This window comes from Centroberyx affinis, unplaced genomic scaffold, assembly GCF_046629955.1.
Source record: "Centroberyx affinis isolate AG114_WGS23_722 - 3 ecotype Tasmania unplaced genomic scaffold, CSIRO-AGI_Caff_v1 ptg003944l_1, whole genome shotgun sequence".
Classification (NCBI taxonomy): domain Eukaryota; kingdom Metazoa; phylum Chordata; class Actinopteri; order Beryciformes; family Berycidae; genus Centroberyx; species Centroberyx affinis.
The window spans coordinates 37891-59408 of record NW_027281770.1 but is presented as its reverse complement, the minus strand read 5'-3'; the positions used below and the strand labels follow the sequence as shown (position 1 = coordinate 59408).

Genomic DNA, 21518 nt, shown 5'->3' with positions numbered 1-21518 from the left:
GGACTGATCTCTTCTTTCTCTCTGTCGCTTCTGTTTTTTTATTCCCTCATTTTCCCCTTGCCTTTGTCTATCAATTGCCCTCTATTCCTCTCCCTCCATTAATCTTCCCCTTCCCCTTTTTTGCCTCTCTGTCTTTGCCTTGTCCTCATCCTCTCCTCTCCTCTCCTCTCCTCTCCTCTCCTCTCCTCTCCTCTCCTCTCCTCTCCTCTCCTCTCCTCTCCTCTCCTCCTTTCTCCCTCAGAGCGCTGTTCCTAGGTCTGTCCAATAACCCTCATATCACTGATCTACACCTGGACATCAGCAGCTGTGAGGTACAGTCTGTCTGTCTATGTCGCTATTGGTATATCTGTTATTCTCACTTCTTAATGCATTCCCTTTTCTTGTGGCTATTACATAATTTTCTGTCTCTCACCCTCAGTTGAGGGCAGCAGGTGCCGGGGTGATTCAGGAGCTGTTTCCTCGAGTTTCGTGCGTGGGCACCCTGGACATCTCTGATAACGGTGAGAAACACACACACACCACTTCCCACCTACAATAGTCACAATGGCAGGTACACATAACAAAAGGTAACCCCACTGCCCTTAAAGGGGCATTAAGTAATCTATTTCTTCTACTGTATAGGACCAGTAGGAATTGCATCTTGCCTCCTGCTACACGAGTCACTGGTACAGCCCCTGCCCCCCACCCCTTGTAATTGATACAAACAGTAAAGTCCCATTTCCACAATAGAGGCGAGTAAGCTCGCTAATTAAAGCAGAGAGGGGCTTTTTTTTTGCTTTTGTTGGCTTGAGAAAGAGGCTTTTTAGCCTTTGTTGCTGAAGTGTCTTGCAGCACCGTCCTCCATGCTTGAGCAGTTGAAAATGCGAGTAGGTGTGTGTGTGTGTGTGTGTGGGGGCAGGGGGTGTGACGATGGTGTCTCTTTGAATATCAATGGGCGGGGAGTTTTTTTTGTTCCAGACGAGAGTTCGGGCCAGAAAGTGAGTTTTGAAAGTCTCAGCAGCTAGGGAAGTAATCCTTAGTCACTGGGATTGATCAAAAACCCTACAAGATAAATTATGGTCGTTTTGTGCTATGGGGCAGTAAAACTTGCACATATTTCCCCTTTGAATATGAGTTAATATTTTGTCTTGTCGCTTTGTATTCAGGACCAGTTTCATGCACGCTCTGTTATTCGATCCAACGCTTATATTAAGGATTTAACTCGATTTCACATGCAATCTGAATGCTGTGTGTGGTGTGTTGTGTGCAGGTTTGGATGCCGACTTGCTGGCTGTCATCCCGGCCTTCTCTAGACACCCCTCCCTCAAACACCTGATGCTGGGGAAGAACTTCAACATCAAGGGCAGGTGAGGACCGGGGCGGGCCGCTGGCATACAGTAACACAGATGGTTGCCGAAGATGAGGAGGATGATGATGCTGATGATAATGATGAATGTTTTCCTGTTCTCTCTGTCTCCTCAGGGTGCTGGATGAAACTCTGCAGAAACTAGTTCAGCTGGTGCAGGAGGAAGAGTGTGTGAGTTGGATTATGTAACACACACACACTCCACACACACGAATCCTTCATTGCATTATGCACAGAAGTACGCCTACACATGCCTGTACGCAAAAAGAGATTTGCAGCCACATTCACACACACACACACAGACACACCCATCACCCTTTAAATTCTTATATCCTCATTCATGTACGTACAACCTCAATCTTATCCCCACCCGCCGCATACACACGATGCAAACATGCACACAAAACACACACACGCATACAGTTGGAGCTATGTTCTCTGCAGGCCCAGTGAATGATTCATTTGGTCTCAGTTTATTCTCAAGGCTCCCGAGGCTCTCTCTCTGCTCTCTGCTCTGCAAATCCAGCATGACAAGTAGCTTACTCAATTATTTACCACTGTTGATGGTGATAGCTCACAACCATGCACTCACACTGAGCATGGGCAGAGACATGTGCACAGGCAGACTCGCACAGACGGGGCATAAATGTGCGTTTTTGAGAGAGCGGCCTGTTTGTCAGGCCGCTCTCTTCGTAATTAGAACATAAACAGAAAATCATCCATGTGTTCCCGGGAGATCCTTCGGTCCGGCGCTCCATGCATACACTATGCTGAGTGATGGTAAATCTCAAGTGAGAAAATGAGAACTTGTAGAAGCTCTAAACTAAATGGTAAGGAATCTTGAATGATGTGCAGCTAAGTCAGGCAGTTTTATGTAAGAGATTGGCAAAGTTTAAACATAAATAACAAAATATGATATAAACAAAACTTATGATTTTGACCTACCAGGGACTACTTTCCCTGTTTCCATAGGAAGTGCTAGTGGTGGGTGATGGGAAACTGTGTACAGCTAAAACTCTTAGCGGATGAATACGTGGTTGCTCACCTGCAATAGTTCTAAAAATAAATCTAGCTACATCAGCTAAATTGAGTTAATGATATTCAACTATTTATTTTGAAAAGAAAATGCTTCCGGTCGCAGCTCATGGTGCTGAGCTGGGACTCGGAAGTGAGCTGCTCCTCTTCTCTCCCACAGTGTCAGGTCCTTTGTTATTATTGTAACATTTCAACTGTTTTCTCGAAATATTATGACTTTATTCTCGAAATGTTACAACTTTTTTTTTCTCATAGTAATATGACTTTATTCTCGTAATATTTAGACTTGTTTTCTCAAAATATTCTGTTTTTTTTTCTCGAAATTCCGACGTTATTTCCATAATATTCTAGAAATGTCAGATTAAATTTTTTCTTGCAGTGGCCCTAAAATGCCGTCGTAAACTTCGCCTATCACTCAACCTAGGGCATGTTAAAGTGTTGGATCATGGAGCCAATGATCTACCGGGGACACATGGATGATTTCGGTGTCTACGTTCTCATCACTTTAACAGCGAAGTTGACTCTTTCAATTTCTTTTTCACCCCTCTGGGTTCTTATTTCCATATCCTCTCCCCCCTTCCCTCCGTCTCCTTCCTCCTCCAGGCCCTGCAGTCTCTCTCCCTGGCCGACTCCAGGCTCCGCCAGCGGGGCACGGTGCTGGTCAACGCCCTGGGCTCCAACGCCTGCCTGCGGAGGGTGGACCTGAGCGGCAACGCCCTGGAGGACGCCGGGGCCAAGATGCTGAGCAAGGCCCTGCAGATCAACACCACGCTCAGGTGTGTGTGTGTGTGTGTGTGTGCGCGCGTGTGTGTGTGTCTTAAAATGAGCTCTCCTGTGGGAGTGAAGAGGCAGGAACGGAGGGATTTCCTGCAGATCAGAGCACTCATGTACAGAGAGGAGGAGAGGGGGAAGATTGGTGGTAGTGGTGGGGGGGGGGGGGGTTTTAGAGGACAGATGAAAGAATAGGGGCAGAGGGAAAATTAAGATGTTAGGTACGGTTCGAGTGGAGAGGATGTACTGAGGTTGCTGAGAGGCGGAATAGTGAGATCAATGCAGCGCTGAAGAGATGGGTGGGTGGGGGGGTGGGGTGGGGGGGGGACAAAAACGTGAACCATGTTGAAGATAAGAAGGTAGAACAGTGAGAGGGGTGGAGCTGGAGGCGGATGCATGGTGAGGCAATGGATGAAGGGAACCAATGCCCTTCAGGCAGGCAATGTAATGTACCACCCCCCCCCCCCCCCACACACACACACACACACACCCCCAAGTAAGGAAAGAGAAGTGATGGGGAGGGTGGAAAAGAGAGAGGTAGCAACGCCTTCCGGGGGTAAGATACAAACTCTCAGATGGGCAGGAAGAGCTGGGGAAAAGGAGGACAGAAAGAGAGATGGAGGGGGGGGGGGGTATGGAAGGGAGTAGTAGGAAGGGAAACGGTTGGATATGGACTACAGAGAGAGATCGAGGGAGGGAGGGAGGGAGGGAGGGAGGGATGGGTGGGTTGTGAAGGAGCGAGCGAGAGAGATGGAGACCACCTAAGGAGTGTGATTTTGGTTTTTTTTTTTTTTTTTTCACGGATTCAATTTCTAGGGCAGCGTGAGCGAGCGGGGGAGGGAGAAGAGGAGGAGGGATGAAGGGAAAGGGGGGCAGAAAATGAGTGATATATATGTATATGTATATGTAAAAAAAAAAAAGTGTTTTACAGCGTCGAGTGTAGGTGGAGAATATACAGAACGCTCATTAGTCGCATCGCGGCCGCTCGCGCAATGCTAATGTTTGTGATTCTGTGCATCCGTATTCTGCTGCAGAGGAAAGAAGTCCTGACAAATTTCTGCTTAATCTCTGTGTGATGTATTTGTGCAGCTGCATGGTCAGATAAGTACTGTAACTGTGATATTATACCCACTGCGTGTTTTTGTGTGTGTGTGTGTGTGCGGTAGTGTCTCTTGAAGTGATGTTTTTGGGGCTTTAGAAAACGACTGATCTTTCTGCTCTCCCTCTTTCTCCCTCTCCCTCTCCCCCCCCCTCTCTCTCTCTCTCTCTCCCGTTCCCCTCCCCGCCTGTCTTTTCCTATTTCTTTTCGGTTTGATCCCTCTCAGGAGTGTGACGTGGGACCGCAACAACACCACAGCGACAGGCTTCCAAGATGTGGCGAGAGCCTTGGAGCAGTAAGACACACACACACACACACACACACACACACACACACACACCAAAAACTCCTTGAAGAGGAACACACACAAACAACAAATGCGGGGTTTTTTTTAACAGTGCCCCACACACACACACACACACACACGCAGACCCACCCACCCGCCCACACAAAAACACACACACTCACCCCATCAAACAAACCCAACTCCGGCACAGCATATGAAAGGCGGATAACTATCTCAGAACCTAGCTGTACAGTGTTTACTATTACACCACGTTTCATCACTCTGCTGACGCATTTGCCAGTCATACACCTTCCTGGAGTGTGTGTGTGTGTGTGTGTGTGTGTGTACAGGGGGTGTGTGGCTGTGTTGGGGTATCAGGGAATCAGAGAGAGAGACAACTGTTCGGGGACCGATCCCTCGCTGCCCCTGGGCGTTTCCTGTTTGCTCTTGTTAAAAGCGCTGGGTAAATGCTAATTATTATTGCAGATGTGATTTTTATGCGTGTTTTCTTCCCTCCTTCCCTCCCACGTCTTGTTCTTTCTCTCTTGCTCTCTCTCTCTCTCTCTCTCTGTCTCTCTCTCTCTCTCTCCTCTTGTTAGTAACTTTACACTGCAGTACATGCCCCTCCCCCTCGGCGATGTCACTCAGGCGTACCGCAGCGCCCCGGAGAAGACGGACCAGGCCCTGACCAAGGTGAGAGGGGGACTGAGAGGCAAGGATTTGCAGCGTCATATTAGTTTTATTATTATTATTATAAAGATGCAGGGGATGGACAAATTAACGGCAATACCTAACAGGGGGAGACTGATTTATCGCTGATATCGCTTTAATGAAATATCATATATCACCAAGTTATGTCAATATCTTTTTTTTTTTTTTTTTTTTTTTTTTAAGAAGGTCAACAGTGATTTATTGATTATAATTCCTCCAGCTAAACTTCTAACAGGAAAAGTGTTTTTTTTTATTTGTGCAATAAAGTGATAACAGTACAAGTGCAACACAATACAAAACATGGTGTTGGAAGACAGGACAGAACAAGGTAACAGAGTCACAAATTAAACAGACATAATCAAAACAGAACAAAACAAAACGAAAAAGAGAAAACAAACCAACAAACAAACAACCAGACAGAAAAGAGGCAAGTTCAATTCGATGGTCTTTGAGGGGGTGAAAGTTCATATGAAAGGGGTTGATGTGCCTGAAATAAGCACATATGGGTGCGTTGGTGCGTATGTCGATATCTGATATTTGACATATTCGACATGTTCCATCATGTTTTTGTAAATTAATTATTCAGTTAAAAGCCTAATCTATCTCAGAGTTTCCTCCTCCATTGAATAGGTGTGATGGGTCACTAGATGGGTCCTTAAGGAGCTGCTTGTATTGGCTTCAATGGCGAGTTTTAGTGTCCCATAATAGTCTAAATGCTGTTTCAGAGCCTTTTCCACTCTGCCAAGACTTAAATAGTGGAGAAAACACTGAGTACGTGCAATTTTGTTGGCATGAAAACAATTTAATTTAAAGATATCGAATAGCGGCACAAAATATCAGCATCAGTATTGGCCTTCTAAAACCCATAGCGTTTGAACCTAATAAGGAGTTGGGCCATGCTTTGCCTTCAGAACAGCTTCAGTCCTCTTTGGAGTGATGCCATGCATACCAAATCCTGAACAAGTGGTTTTCCTGCATTACATACCAGCTTTGTGAAGATCATAATGTGCAGTTTTTGTTTAGACTCTGTCATAGAGGTGTCGATTCAATTCTGGGTTCATTTGTGCGGTGTTAGTTTTGTGGTGTTTAACAGCTATTCTGTTAAGTGTCTGTCTGTCTCAGTCAGTGGGCTTCAACTTGCTACCACTGTTCCTCTTTGCTGATGCAGTTTGTTCATGTTTGGTATATGCTGTCATCATTTTCGAGGCTGTTCCCCCTTGCCACATTAAATAATTTTGTAGTTTCTGTTACTATTCAGGCATAGACTCTTCAGCCTCATATTAGTTGCCCCATGTTGCTTTGAAAACTCACATATAAAAGTGGCGATTATCAGATCTTTTTTAATTAAAGCTGACACATACTGCTTATTGGCATTCAACTTAATGTGACTTGCCTGTGTGGCTGCCTTTGCGCTTGTGATTTAGTCCTTTTTCATGTGGTATTTCCATCATGTTGTTTACAACTTGTATAGTAAGATAATATAGGAGCAACTGGTTTTTATTGTGTATGTAGATTTCTCTTCAAGGGTTCTTTGGTTAGGAAAGTGTTTTGACCTGACTTGTTAAAATAAGAAACTGTAGGTTTGTTCTTAAAAAGTTCCTTAAATACTGCTGGTTTGGAAAATTTCTTAAAAGATGTTTTATAACAAGTCTAATGAAGCATTTTCTGGTACTACATAAAACCCTTTTTCTTAAGAGTGTATATGCAGTGTATGAAGATTTTATCCAGCTAAGGGTTTTTGTTTTCTATAGGTAGTCAAGCTCATAAATCCTTCAAGGGGCCCTTGATTCCATCTTTCTTTACATAAGATGATTAACCAAAGCGGAGGACGCTTCCACCTGCTGAGTCAAGGAAACTAAATCAAAGGCATCCCATTTATTTCAGGGGATCAAAATCTTCTCTCCAGCCTCCTTATTACCATGCAAATGGACTCGTCTCCTGTCTCCTGCTCACTGTGCTTTGTAAACACCTGTCATCTCGACTCCTCTCCCTCCTTGTTTGTTTTGTGTGTGTGTGTGTGTGTGTGTGAGACAGATCCAGCGGGCCCTGCTAAGGAACAATCAGACTCAGCGTTTCTCTCAGAAACAGGCTCTCCGGCTGCACCAAGGCCTGGTCACCAGCACCGCCGAACAGGTGTGTGTGTGTGTGTGTGTGTGTCTGTATGTACACACAACTATGAACAAGTCAAGATTTTTATTTTGATGTTTACAGCTTTGACTGACATGTTTTGTATTTGTGTTTGCTTGCATGTGTCTCTGTGTGTGTATTTGTACTGTGTGTGTGTGTGTGTGTGTGTGTCTAGGTGATGGAGCGGCTGTGTGTGCGCGTACAGCAGCAGGTGTGTATCCTGAGAGGCTGTGAGGAAGGAGAGGAAGTCCAGGCCGCCAGACAAATCCTCAAAGAGGCCAGGAACTCAAGAGCTGTGAGTGGAGTCCCAGCGTGTGTGTGTGTGTGTGTGTGTGTGTGTTCAGGTGACCTATGAACTGTAATTCATATTTTACCACTAAATATGTGGCAGACACCATTGCATTTTTGTGTCACTGAACATGATTCTTCTTCTTGATTCTTCTTTCGTTCATCATTAAGTATATTCACCCTGTCTCTTCCCTTGTCTGGCTGTGTGTGTGTGTGTGTGTAGCTGTATCCCTCTCTGTGTGAGCTAGCCCATGTGCTGTCAGTGGACGGTCCTGTCAAACAGAGGCTGGACACACTGGCTGGAGAACTGGCCAAGGCTGCCGACAAAGAACTACAGGTAGGGACGAATGGATGGATGGATGGATGGATGGAAGTAAGTGTGAGCCAGGGTTATCATCACACATACAGAACCAATTCCTGATGTACTCATCCATGCCGAGGGAGACGTGCACCCACTTTTAAGCAGTCGAGGAGCTCTGGATGAGTTTAAATTGCCCATGACGAGAGTGTGACTGTGTGTGGCAGGTTTGAAGACATAAAAAAAGCACATTATAAATTTGATTCCCGTCCCTATAGGAAGCAGTAGCGCAGGACAGTCAAACAGGACAAAACCAGCACACCCTGAGGAGGGTTCTGGGAAAAACCTCTGTGAGTGTTTAGGCTGCCTTCTGCGCTGCCTCCAAATCAATTTTAAATGAACTCCGGCATCATTTTATATCCCTGCGTGTGCTTCTCCCCCCGTTCGAGCATCTTGCGCTAGGCTACATTTTAAATGAGCAAAGATCAAGCTCATTTAAATTGGTAAAAAAAAAAATCAGCGAGGGAATTTCCACCTTGATGTATTCACGCCCGGTCCACCAACCCCAGTGTGAACCGGTGGGAGGCTGATTGATGGATGGATGGATGGAGGTGTGGACCGATCGCGTGCAAATGAATTTGCGGCTGATGGATGGACGAAGGGATTGCTGCATTGCAGATGAGTGGAAGATGAAAACGCGTAGAAGTGAATACGTGCATGAGGGGGGGGCGGATTAAAAAAGCGAAGCATATAGATGAATATCCTATGGATGAATAATGGAAGGGTTAGGATGGGGAAGTCTGAATATATAGATGAACATGGAGCAACAGATTAAAGGAGAGAACTTGATTCATTGAAGATGGACTGAAAGTGTCATTAGTAGTGTGGAAGAAAAGTCAGGAGGAGAGAGTGGCAGTTTGACAGGTTTATGCAATCTGCAGGTTGGGAGACAAGGAACTCAAAATCTGGATGATTACAGAGTTTTATAGTGTTGAATATTCATGATTATGTTAATATACAGAGTTAGGTAAGAATAAAGCTATTGGTCCAAAAGTATAACGTCATATGAACAAGACTGAACAACCAATGATAATCATATTTTGTCAAGGCCACTTGGTCAATGTTATCTATGAGATTTGCACATTCCAGGCTCACAGTTACTTTAGAGTTTAATCCTATAATGATGAAGCAGATTCAGTATTCTTGAGTTTTAGGCTCTTAAGGTGTCAACATTGGTCAAAGGTCACATATAGGAACGTGGCTTAGTATAGGTACTTCTCCATTTCTTCCTCAACAGTATAACACATGTTTGGGTGTCTCGGCCTCCAGGTGATCGTGGACTCCATGGTGTCTCTGTGCCGGGAGCTGTGTCCCATGTCCTGCTCGGCCGCCGAGAGACTCAACCCGCCACTGTCCTCCATCTCCGAACAAGTCTCCATCCCTCGCTCCGCCATCCGCAACGCCCTGATGGAGAGGGCCGCCGAGGACATCAACAGAGCCCTGGAGTAAGGAGGAGGGATGCTGAAACGTTCAAGGCTAGGAAAGCAGTTCAGCTTGAAACGTTAACTGTGTTTCTTCTGCCCTTCTTCTTCTTGTTCCTTCTTCTTTCTTCTTCTTCCTCTTCTCCTCCTTTGTCGTCTTCTTCTGCTTCTTCTCCTCCTCTTCACTGCTTCTTCTTCAGGGAGGTGAAGTTGTCCGTGGTCTCCTATCTGACCAACTCCATAGTGGATCAGATTCTACAAGAGCTGTACACCACCCATAAAACCCTGGTACTGGTAATAACCCTTTACTGCATGACTTCTTGTAGAATCGTAGAAAAGTAATGTTGTTTTTCTTTAATTTCTTTGATATTTTTTAGGGTCAGTTGGTTTAATTTGAACTACAAAAACCATGCTTTACCCTGTGTATTCAGTGATTTGAACAGTATATGTGTATAAGATATCATAATGTATTTTTATGAGTCAGTATTTTGCTGTAAAGTAAAGGCTTCCAGTGTACATTCGGCATGGAGTTGGTTATCTAAACACACAAAAAATCAAATATTTCCTGCACGTTGCCTTGCCGTCTTAACTGTAAATACGGTTGCATTACATCAACATTAAAAAACATAATCTATAAAACCCATTGATCACAGCTATATTTCTTAATCGTTGATAAATAAGGGCAACACGGCCCGCAGCCAGATTAGTCCGCGGCAACGATTTTCAACCGGCGTGCCACGGAGTCAGCTCAGGTACGCCTCGGGGGTTGCGCTCGAATGTCAGGAAAGTCAATACGCGACAAATTTAATTCATTCACCTCATTAATATTCACTTTAGCGCGTTGATAATCAATCATTTTCCTCTAAATTGCTGCCGTTTGGGCCAAGTGCAGCAGCTCATTATTTTTCTTGGATCTCTTACGCGAGGCTTTCCGCGGCGTGTTCGAGGACCCGATAAAATCTGATATACACCCAAGTCTCCCTGGCCACCGACAAAGGTTGTGAGCTACAAAATGAAGGAATCTGCTCGTGTTTGAAGAGTTCATTTGTTGCATGCCGTTGCCATATGGTGACGGATGACAGATTATTATAACTAAGCACAGACTTGAGTTTAAAGCTTTTTGTTGTTGTTGTTGTTGTAGCAGAATATTGTGCTGTTATCTTACTTTGAGGAACAAACTGTATCCACCTCTGCAGAGGCGTGTGGGCAGAAGAAACAGACCCGGAGACGGCAAAAGAAAGACATCCGAGTCGATTAAAGAGCGCGATTAGACGCCGCACGTCCTCCTCCCCTCCACAAAATTAAGTTGTTTAAAATTCAGAAACCGGAGGGGAGGCAAACACAGACGTTCGGCAATAACGGCGTCTGCTCCCGCTCCCCCGCTTTGCAGTCCCTCCACTGTTTTTCCACTGTTACATCACAATCTCTTTTCTCTGTTTTGCTGCAGTGACAGTTTGTCCTCTATCACGCTCTGCGCTTTAATAATCGAGGAAATGGATTTTATTCATATTCTCGCAAACAATGGGAAAAGTACCCTTTGCTTTGTCTGGGAGCTTTCTTGGGTACAAGGACAGACACACTTCTCCTCGGAGAGCGTGTTGAGGGATAGAAAGATATTGTTTCAGGTGTCATCACTGTGCGTGTGTGTGTGTGTGTCTTTGTCTTTGTGTGCGCGTGCGTGTGTGTTTTGATGTGCGCGTTGCGTCAGCTGCGGCAGGTGTCCCAGGCGAAGCGGTGGGATGACGGCGGGACGGGCAGACGCACCGTCAGACAGTCCAGAATAGCGGAGTCTCTGGAATTCCCAGATGAGGATCTGGGCGTCAACCTGGGAATAGTAAGTGTGTGAGCCGCATGCTAATACTTATGTAAGTGAAAGAGTATGTTTCTTTTCATTTTAAAGGTGCTATGTGTGCTATTTTTGAACATCAGTATGTTACTGTCAAATGAATTCTGATATCTTGGTATGTAAACAAATGATGACCATGGCATGATTTATTGATGTTAAAATGCTACACATAGCACCTATTGCTTGTTCTCAAAGTCTGTGCAAAAATGTATTGGGACACTTATGTGTAAATTTCACTTTAAATTTGACTTGATTTTATTTTGAAGTCACTCATTGTGCGGTCATCTTCTCTGTCAAAAGGACACCATGGCTATCAAGAAGCGGAGCTCCAGGACTAGAAGAATCCGGCCCGTCTCCACCAGGCTGAGTGAGCTTTATGTCTTGCCTCGCGGCTAAGAGCCCTCAAGTGCTCATCCAGCACATTACATTTACAATAATGGCAGGGTCAGGGTCAATTGACTTTGTATTTAATCAACTGAGAAAGTGGTTTTTCCTAAAAAAAAAAACGACTTTGAAAAATGTTGGCCATAAAAAAGCTCTCATATTTGACTTTATAAAGAAATAATTGTGAGTAAGTGCTCTTTTATAAGTTAATGAATTGCAGCTTCGGTCTAGGTTTTGAATGAAAGTGGATCGACCTTAAGCCTGGTTGATATGCAGTGTGTATAGCTTAAAAAGCGGTGAAAGTGGCACGGGAATAATTTCCACTTTTGCTCCAATACTTTCTCCCGTCTCAGGTCTAGGCGACGACCCCTGCTCCTCCCCGACCCCCGCCGCTCCGACCCACTCCGCCCCCCTGTCCCGCTCGGCATCGTGGGAGTGTCTGTCCACCCTTCCCACCAACGGTTCGCCCTTGCGTCACGTGACCCACGTCAGGCCGCGCCCTCCGCGGAGACACCGGACGGGACACCTGCCCTCAGAGTCTGTGAGTCGACGCTAAATGACCTGTGAATGAATTTTGACCTTGTTCTGAACTAAAGTGGACAGGGATCAGCTTCTCCACCAGGCTTTCCTAATGGGGGAACTGCAATTCTGACCCTAGATCAGCACTTACAGGCAGCTTCCCCTCCATAAAGAAACACCATATGTGGGTTTTTACATGATCTGTGATCCAGAGTGGGCATAAAGTGAGATACACTTTATTTATTTTTCCGGCCACAATTTTGTAAACAAGGCTAGCACTTTTAAAACTCTTTTCCTGGAGCGTGGAGAAGGCCTGGAGTGCCTGTGGCAGTTTTTCTGAAGGAGTTGTTATTGTGCTAGTGGCACAGTTGCATATATTTTTCTGCCCCAGTTCTGAACCCACACTACAGCGTGAAGTTCAGTCCATTTGGTTCCACACAAAGAGCTGAGGAGGGCGAAGAGGTGAGAGAGCGAACTGAAGCCGACAGCGTGTGTAGCTTGAGTTTATGTCTTATTTATCCCGCTTGTCTCTAATGTACTGCTTTGTGCAAACTTTTGTTATTCATCTTGTTTTCCAGCGCCAGTGGCGCTTTCCAAAAATAAGTTCCTTTTAAAGAAGGAAGCTGTCGCATGTGTCTCTGTGACTCAAATGTTAATCACGCACACACCCATCTGTGGGGGGCCGCGGGGCAGCCTCCAACTTAACGGCTTGTTTGTTTTCAGACTTTATAAAGGCTTTTTCTGAATCGGTACAAACTCACTTAGGGCAGCAGTGATGAGGAGTTGTTTTACAAATAGACTTCTCTATTGGCAGGAGATCTGGTTTTGCCAGCCGGCCATTTGAAATGATAATAGCCTTTGTCAGCCTTTCAGCTTTTGTTGATATGGTGGCATTGATCATTGTTATCCTGTTATCTGTTTCCCCTGTGTGTGTGTGTGTGTGTGTGTGTGTGTGTGTGTGTGTGTGTGTGTGTGTGTGTGTGTGTGTGCGTGTGCGTGTGCGTGTGCGTGTGCGTGTGCGTGTGCGCGTGCGCGTGTGTGTGTGTTTAGCATTGCTCAGAGAACGGAGGAGTCAGCGTGCTTGAGGATGGATTGCCTGATTTCTACAGCAAGAGAGTGCTGCCTGACAGGTAGCATACAGAATGAGGTTTTATTTTGTGCCATCATTTAAAGATGGAGGTAGATATCTCATTTTGGATTCGAACACTTCAATATTTTCACAGTATACATATATATTACATACTGTACTTGTATACATCTACAATTTACATTTCACCCAGACTTTCTACTAACAGCAGCACATCATGTAAAACATAATCAGTGAAATTTCAATATAGCACTGTGTTTGGCTGCATGACACAGCTGACCTGCCCATATGGAAATAAATCATAGGTTATATCCAAACATAGCTATTGTTATTGTGTGCTTGCCACCAGTAGCACATGAAAAAGGTTTTCATTGCGGCAGCCTAGGCTATGCTTTCAGTCCAATACATGAAACTGTCTCTAATCATATTGGCTATGAAATTCATAATACAAGTAGGAAATGAATATACGTGAGCTGTGTTGAAAATAGCCAGTAATCAAACATTCAAAATGCTCTGTTCAGAAAGGAGTAAAATGAAACGACCAAGTCTTTCTCCCTAGTACATCTGTACATACTAACAAATGACCTCAAGTTCTGATCCTTGTCTATGTGCCTCTCTCTCTCTCTCTCTCTCTCTCTCTCTCTCTCCCTATCTCGCTCCATCTCTTCCCCCACCTCCCTCTCTCATCTCTATCTCGCCCTATCTCTCTCCCCATCAGTCAGCTGTCATCCCTCCATCAGGGCCAGTCACTGCGGAGGAAGAAGAGACGCAGCGTGCTGTCCATTTTCTCCGGCTTCCGCAAGAACCGCAACTCCACCATCTCCAATCAGGACTCGGAGTAAGCTGGAAGCGGAGGGGCGCGGAAGAGGCTGTTGTCAAATTAATCCAGTGCGGGGGCATCAACGTCACCACATAGCTTCATAAATATTTTAGTGGAAGAAAATCTTTTTCCCTGTCACAAACTTGAATTTCTGGCACCGCATACATTTAGGGTGCTCTTTCTTTCATAATGGCAACCATAGTCAAAAAGGAAGAGGGAAAGTACTCAGGTGGCAAACCAAAAAAAAAAGGGAATTACGCAGATTAATAACTGAGGGGGAGAGAATAGCACTCAGGGGGCAATCTTGGTTGCAAACTTCAACATAAAAAGGGGTTACACAGCTCCGAAATGGAGGAGAAAAAGGCACTTAGAGAGAGCTATGTGTTAAACTGACAGAGGTGCTTACAAATCTAACTCGCAGGAAGTCGGAAAAAAAGGGGGTGATGCAATCTCCTCTCCTGGTTAAAAAACCTCGCTGCGGCACGGCAGCTGCACACGGGAGAGGGATCTGTGACTTAGACAGAGGTCAAAATTTACAGCAGTCGGAACCGAGAAGAGATAAAAGAATGGATGAGTAAGCTCCAGGCTGGCTATGGAAGGACTTTTTAGCAGCAGTTTACCTTGTTTTTTTGGTGTTTCACCTTCAGATGATGTTGCTAAACTTAACCCCAGAGATTTGGCTGCCCTCTACATACATATATCCCTTTTGTTTGTAGAAGGACAGGAGAACCGAGTGTGTACGAAGTGCAACAGTACCCAAGATGTGTCAACTGACAGCAGCATTTGCACATTGGTTTATAGGCAGTGCATGTTGTATACTGTACATTAGTAACCCAGCAAGAGAAGTCAATTTGAGGGCATCTTACTCACCTCTACCAAGGACTCTTGGGTCAAGCCTCAGGCACACCCAAGGACTAGGAGTCGCATGATGACTCACGCACCAACATTTCTGTCTTTCCGTTCCAGCAGCGCCTCAGAGAATGTCTACTCGATGATTCAGCACCCTAAGGATCCCGGGAGGGCAGAGGCCGCGGTTCCCGGAGCGAACGGGACCGTGCCTTCGCCGCGGCCCGCGCAGGGCTTACCGCTGCACGGGATGAGGGGCGCCAGCCCCCCCTGCCTCATCCAGAGACAGGTACGGTGCCATGGAGCGATCCTACAGGTCTGTGGGGGTCTGTTGGCAGCAGGGTGTCACGTTGAGTAAAGGAGATAGTCCTTCAACTGGAATTCCCAGGTTCAAGTCCCTGCTGAAGTGTCCTTGAACAAGACTCTGAATCCCTACCAGCTCCAGCCTGCTGGTCTATAGCTGAACCCTGACCTTTGACCTCACTGTGGAGGGGGGGAAATGAAAAGAGAATTACCCTTTGAGGATCAAAAGAGTGACAAAAAAAATATTATCATAAAAAAGCTATTTCCAAGTAATTTTTGGAATCCGGTTGCAGCACCAGATCAACCACATTACATAGGAACTGACTTTCAAATAGTTGAAACTTTTTGGCAGTCATTGTATTATTCCTCTGTGGCGAAGCGTACCCATCTGGTACTCCAAACTGGTTAAAATAAACTTAAAAGTGTCATTTATTAATACTGTTTGACCCGTCTGGTCCCAGTCCAACTCATAAATAAAGATCAAAATAGCAAGCGTCCTACTTCCACTCCCTGCAGTTCACCATGGCGCTACACGATGCATTGTTGCATGCTGTGGCCACCACCTGCTATTCCCCACTGTTCTCCAGGCAGGGCGGGGTTTGTTTGTGCAGGTCGTCTGAGGTGTCGCAGAGAGAGTGGGAGATGATATGACCCATTTTAAATCTCTCTCCACTCACACAAATTATCTCAATTTTAAATGATCGAATCTTGTGGTTCCCATGGTAGGGTCCGAATGATCCTTGAGGGGATTTGAGGGCATCCCGAGCAAAATTAGGAATTGTTTAATGTCAGTATACAATTCACTAGAAATGATTTCCAGTTCTAATCAGAGGTTCCACTCTCACTACTGTTATCTCCCCACATACAGGGTAGACAGTTATATAATTCAATACTACATCAACAACAACAAAGAGCTTTCCCTATCAGATGGGGTTCCAAATGTCTTAAGGGATCCTTGACATTTGCGAACCCATGATCTAATGCATCTATCTCCCTCTTTCTCCTCCTCTCCTACCCCTCCCCTCTCTCTCTCTCGTCCCGGCCAGTCCACAGACCTGGTCAGCATGGTGTACAGCTGCATCGGGGCTGAAATCGAGGACTCGGACGCCAGCAGCGGCTGCGACGGCAGAGGGACGGACCAAGACGCCGACAGGTCGCCCGCCGCCCCCCCGGACGCCCCGGCGGACGCCCGCACCAACGGCCACGCCGCCTCCGCCGACCGGGAGGCGGAGGCGGGCAGACAGGAGAGGATCGTGCCCCTGACGGACTCGCGGACGGAGACGGAGGAGGACGACACCCCCTGCGGGCCGAGGCCGGAGCCGCCGCCACAGAGCAGCAAGCCCAGTCTGGCCGTCATGAGGCAGAGACACCTGCAGGAGAGCTTAGGTACTGCAACTGGGACAGCAACTGAATTTGTATTAAAGGTGCTGCATGGGTTAGGGTTGCATTTTTAGCATCAATATATTGTTGTCAGATGAATGTAATGTAAACAAATTAGACCATGTTGGAGAAGATTGTCCGATGGTCTCATTTGTTTGCGTTGATTATACTAATGTTTCAAAATATGGTAAATTGATGTTAAAATGCAGCTTCACCTTTGATGCTAATAACTGTTGGGGCCCTTAATTGATTCATAATAGCAATAAGTATTTTCATAATAGCAATAAGTATGAGTATGACATTAAGCATAAACTACTGCATAAAATGTCATGTTTTCTGTGGTGCATCATCAGTACCAGTAGAAATATTTTTTAAAGGCCAATATCAGCGGATAATATTGTTTCTCAGTATGTCTGTTGGGCCCTAATAACAATGATACATTTTATTTGTACCATTACAAAGTGCTTCACATTCAATAAAATGACACAGGCAAAACTAAACAAAAAAAGAAATCTAATTCCATTAACGCAGCAAAGAAGAAACCATATAAAGGAAGTATGAAGCCATTAAAATGTATTACAAAGATCTTAAAAAAAACATTAGTTAAACGCAAGTCTGTCAAAGTGAGTTTTACGAGCGATTTAAAGGATTGCGATTCGGCGAGTCTATTCCCCACAGGTATGTTGTTCCAAATTGTAGGGGCCTCCACAAAGAAAGGGGCCATTATCCTCAGTTTTCAGTCTAGACCATAACGAGCAAGAGCGTCTCACTCGCAGAACCACAGGCTGCACTCTGGCTCAAAGGGAATTAAAGGATCAGTACAATAGCCAGAGGCCAGACCCAGCCATGTCATAAAATGGTTATAAAAATCTTCAAATCAATTTTAAAACATACGGGGAACCAGTGTTAGGAAGGCTTGGTAAAAAGGCTGATGCAATAACATCCCCGGGTTCAAAACGTTGCTGCAACATTTGGACTTTGCAAGAAAAGCTTTTTGATATTTTCTGCTTTGCTCTCTCTAATGATGGAGATCGCTGTGTTTTAAGTGGAGCCCCTCCTCCATGATTGAATATTTGGTCCCTTATGTATGAAAAACTCAACTGGCATTGTGTGCAGTACATGTTGGTGGCAGATTTCAGCCCTTATTTTCATCTAACCAAGGCTTATTTCTGCTCAAGAGCTTTTGCGTCTTCTTTTGTCAAATTTCAAACAGCTTACAGTGGAACATTGTTTTTCTTGTTTCTTGTTTTTCTTCTTTTTTTTTTGTCTCAAGGAAGGTTTTTTTTCTTGTCTTAACAGAAGAAGCTGGAAGGCTGGAAGGAGAAAGAGAAGAGGACCAAAGTGAAAGAAAGCGTGAAGAGAAGCAGAGAGCAAGAGGCCCAGAGGGACAGCGTCCTCCCATTCCCAATAAGGTGTGTCTGTGTAAGAAGATAAAGAAGAGTAGAAGTCATTAAAAAAAAACCTCATACATGAAATAACCAAACGCCATGTCCCTCCCCCAGCCCAGTCTAGACCTATCAAGAGACAAGACCTCTCCGGAGAAGGCCAAGAGCTCTCCCGAAGCCTCACCTGTCACTCCGGCCGAAGAGCCGGCCAATGACAAGAAGAGCCCGCCTCTGGCTCCGCCTGCTTTTGAATGTTCCACCGCTCCTGTCATTCAAGAGGAGGGGACCAACGAGAGGAAGAGCCCGCCCTCTGTGCCACCAGGGGTCGACTCAGGGGATCCAGCTGCCACTCAAGGTACTGTTAGACTGTCATATAGGCATGAGGATGGAGTTTCTGTGCCTCTTCAGCCATGATGGCTACACGGTGGCTATCGCTGACTCTCATGCTGACTAAAGTTCTTCTTCTATTTCTTCCAAAAAAACATGCATCACTTCTTCTTTGTCATGTAAAAGCTTTCATGAACTGGATATAGGTTCAGTCACTATTGTGTTATAGCAATCGGTGATAGAAAGATAGATAGATCAGTGACAGATTATCACTTTGATGATATGTAAAAAAGTGAGAATGCTAATGTTTAAGTTGATGCCAGTGATGAGTTATAATAATGATATTTTTGATCGCTGTGATGGATGACAGTGACAACAAATAGGAGACAGTATGGATTTGATGATGTCAGTTGGGAAATAGGATACTGATAATGATGATGATGACTGTTTCATCACTCAGATGAGGAAGGAGGAACCAATGGATTTCTAGCTACATCACATCGCAACAGGAAAGCCAACTCATTTGACATAGGTATGTATTCAATGTATTTGCCTCTCACTGTCTTTACTGCATGCCTTTGAGTCGATGCATACACATCATATGATATGCATTGTTACATTGTATCCAGCCGTACACATGGATGTCTGATGCACGTCTTAGTCCGTTGTACCTCCCTCTTGCTGTTTTTGTTCATAATTCATAACAACGGCGCGGTGTCTTTGTTATATATTATCAAATGAAAACGCTGTGTGTCCATCAGTCAGTCCCTCTTTTTTTTATTTCACGCGCTCCCGAGCCCGTAGAGCTTTCCGGCCGCGCGCCACATCGCTGTTCGATTCCAGCCACTGCCCCCCCTTTTTTCTCTGAGCTTCCCACTCCCGCCCACCCCCGCCCCCCTGCTATATGTGTGTGTGTGTGTCTCATGCCATTTCCCCTCAGGCATGGAGCGGGACAGCCCCAGTGATCTGGAGAGGTCCTCAGATCGCAAATTCCCTGTGAAAAAGCCCTGCTTCCCCCAGTACAGAAACAGATCTCTGGACTGCCCTGCCGGGACCAGGTGTACGTATCTGTTCCTCTCTTCCCTTGACTGTGCAGATAATGAAACCCGTGGAACGGCTCCGTGGACGAGTATTCATTCCGAAGGCCTTTTACCACTTCTGCCCATAATCGGAGCCGATTCCTTTTTGATACCATGTTCCATTATTGAGATAATTGGCAGCCCGTGTTCGGCTGATTCATCGACGCTTTCTCCGCCGAGCCGTTTGGCATTCAAGGCGGAAACCCTGAGGCGGGGGAATTCGACGAGGCACTGATGACATGGCAAAACCGCTGCCAATTATCGGCGTAATACAGAACTATATATCAAAAATCGGCTTCAGGGGGACTCAATTACCATCACTGTGAAAATGATAAAAGGGTCCGCGTGTCAAAATGGTGGCATAAAAGCCAATTATATTAGACTGTGTGGAACCTAAGTGGCTGTCTGGGTCCTCTCTGGTTAAATTGTACAGAAGCTGGAATGTGACCAGAGGCTTCGCATTGGGGGCGATTGGCAGATTGTCGTATTTGCGGTTCCAAAGCGTAATGTGATCTGAATGTCAGAGGTAGACCAGGTTGTTTATGGTGATGATGAGGCCTTTCTGCCTTTTTAATTCCAGGCGGGACAAGCCTGAAAGTGACTCTTGTGTTTGGTTTTTTTTTTAGGTCATGACAGCCCCCAGCTCGGCGGCAGAGACGTGTTATGACGTCACCAGCGGAGCAAGAGAAGTTTGCTGGGAAGAGAATACCGGGAGACGGAGGACTGGACGGAGACGAGCTTTTAAAACTGTGCGGAGCGGTGTTTCCTCTTTTTTTTTTTTAAATCTTTTGATACATGTAGACACCTGTTGCTGAACGTGCATGTATGCTTTACGTTTTGAATCGGTTGCACTTGCTATGTTCTTTTCTCAGGCGTTAAGGGGATGTTCTTACCTATATAATTACCTTTGCGGAGACACACACACACACACACACACACACAGAGTAGTACAACGTGTCTCCAGTATGCTCATGAACTATTGTTTTATGCATTTCTTATTGTGTCATTTAATATTGAAAATGCCCCGTCTCTCTCATCCCCCTCCCCTGTCTTTTACTGACAATCTGTGACTGCAGCTGTGAGAGTGAGTTTGTATTTATTCGAACGGAATATTGTAAATACTGAATATAAATCCACTAAACTGCACTAACCATTGTGGTAACTCTACCGGTTAACAATCATGTTTTTATTTGTGGTAATATATAATTCATTTGATAAGTGTGTCGTAAGTATGCTTTTGGTGTATGCCGACAGTGACAACTGAGAAATGTGTATCATGCACTTAGCATTCCCATCTCTGTAAGAGTATTGAGTTAAGCCAGTCAGCGGATCACTGACAGTTTTAATCTGATTTTACAGGCCTGAAAATGAGTATATTTTCTAAAAATGCTTCTATGAATCAGAATAAATAAAAATTGACTTTACAAAAGGAACTGGTGTTGTTGTGAGGTTTTAATATTTCTCAAGTTACAAATAGATGCATGTTACATATGCAGAACATTTACATTTAAGCATGCAGTGGATACAATTCTACAACAGTAGAATAAGCTTCAATTCCTCAATCACCAACATTACAAGCAGCCAAGAGTATGGAGATCAAGGGACAAACCTGTAACAAAATATTCCTGCTTCTCTGAAATCATGTGTGACAAAAGTGAAAGGTAAAGAAATAAAAACCAGGGAGAAAACTTTATTTAAACAAAGTAAAAGAGGAAGCAAGTGTTTCTTGAGATGAGTTTTCAGATTCTAACAATGTAGCTGTAAAGTGGGTTTAAAATGGAAGGAACAGAATAACATTTTCTCTTATTTTAGGTGACACTGATGTTGACTCACTGAAGAGCTGTCACTTTTTTTTTTTAACACATTATTCCCTTGTCATGATGATTTTGAAGTAGTTCTGTTTTCCAGCAGCAGGGGGCGGTAGAGACCGAGCGCTGCTCCGCTCTGCAGCCGCCTGCTCACCTATCACCGGCCGCCTCATGCATTGTCATTAATTAACATACAATGAATCTAAGCAGCAATCAGTGTCACCGCATTAATGAAGGGGGGAATATGCATGATGACGCTGCTGTTGTGATTCTGATGAGAGATCATTTAAATA

The 21518-nt window shown here is 45.0% G+C and overlaps 1 protein-coding gene across 1 annotated transcript in view; it reads left to right on the top strand.

Annotated features, from left to right (window-relative positions):
• The window catches only part of carmil3 (capping protein regulator and myosin 1 linker 3), a 56043-nt gene extending 35959 nt beyond the window's left edge, over positions 1-20084 (top strand). The window contains exons 17-40 of the mRNA XM_071541738.1: positions 242-311; positions 419-500; positions 1250-1346; positions 1462-1516; positions 2984-3156; positions 4477-4545; positions 5136-5229; positions 7282-7380; positions 7550-7669; positions 7886-7999; positions 9290-9465; positions 9642-9729; positions 11150-11275; positions 11588-11654; positions 12025-12212; positions 13241-13320; positions 13996-14115; positions 15067-15232; positions 16293-16632; positions 17926-18038; positions 18156-18366; positions 18799-18870; positions 19279-19428; positions 20044-20084. Of these exons, the coding sequence (XP_071397839.1) occupies positions 242-311; positions 419-500; positions 1250-1346; positions 1462-1516; positions 2984-3156; positions 4477-4545; positions 5136-5229; positions 7282-7380; positions 7550-7669; positions 7886-7999; positions 9290-9465; positions 9642-9729; positions 11150-11275; positions 11588-11654; positions 12025-12212; positions 13241-13320; positions 13996-14115; positions 15067-15232; positions 16293-16632; positions 17926-18038; positions 18156-18366; positions 18799-18870; positions 19279-19428; positions 20044-20084 (2911 nt within the window). The remainder of the gene's footprint in view (positions 1-241; positions 312-418; positions 501-1249; positions 1347-1461; positions 1517-2983; positions 3157-4476; positions 4546-5135; positions 5230-7281; positions 7381-7549; positions 7670-7885; positions 8000-9289; positions 9466-9641; positions 9730-11149; positions 11276-11587; positions 11655-12024; positions 12213-13240; positions 13321-13995; positions 14116-15066; positions 15233-16292; positions 16633-17925; positions 18039-18155; positions 18367-18798; positions 18871-19278; positions 19429-20043) is intronic.
• Positions 20085-21518: the final 1434 nt, after the last annotated feature.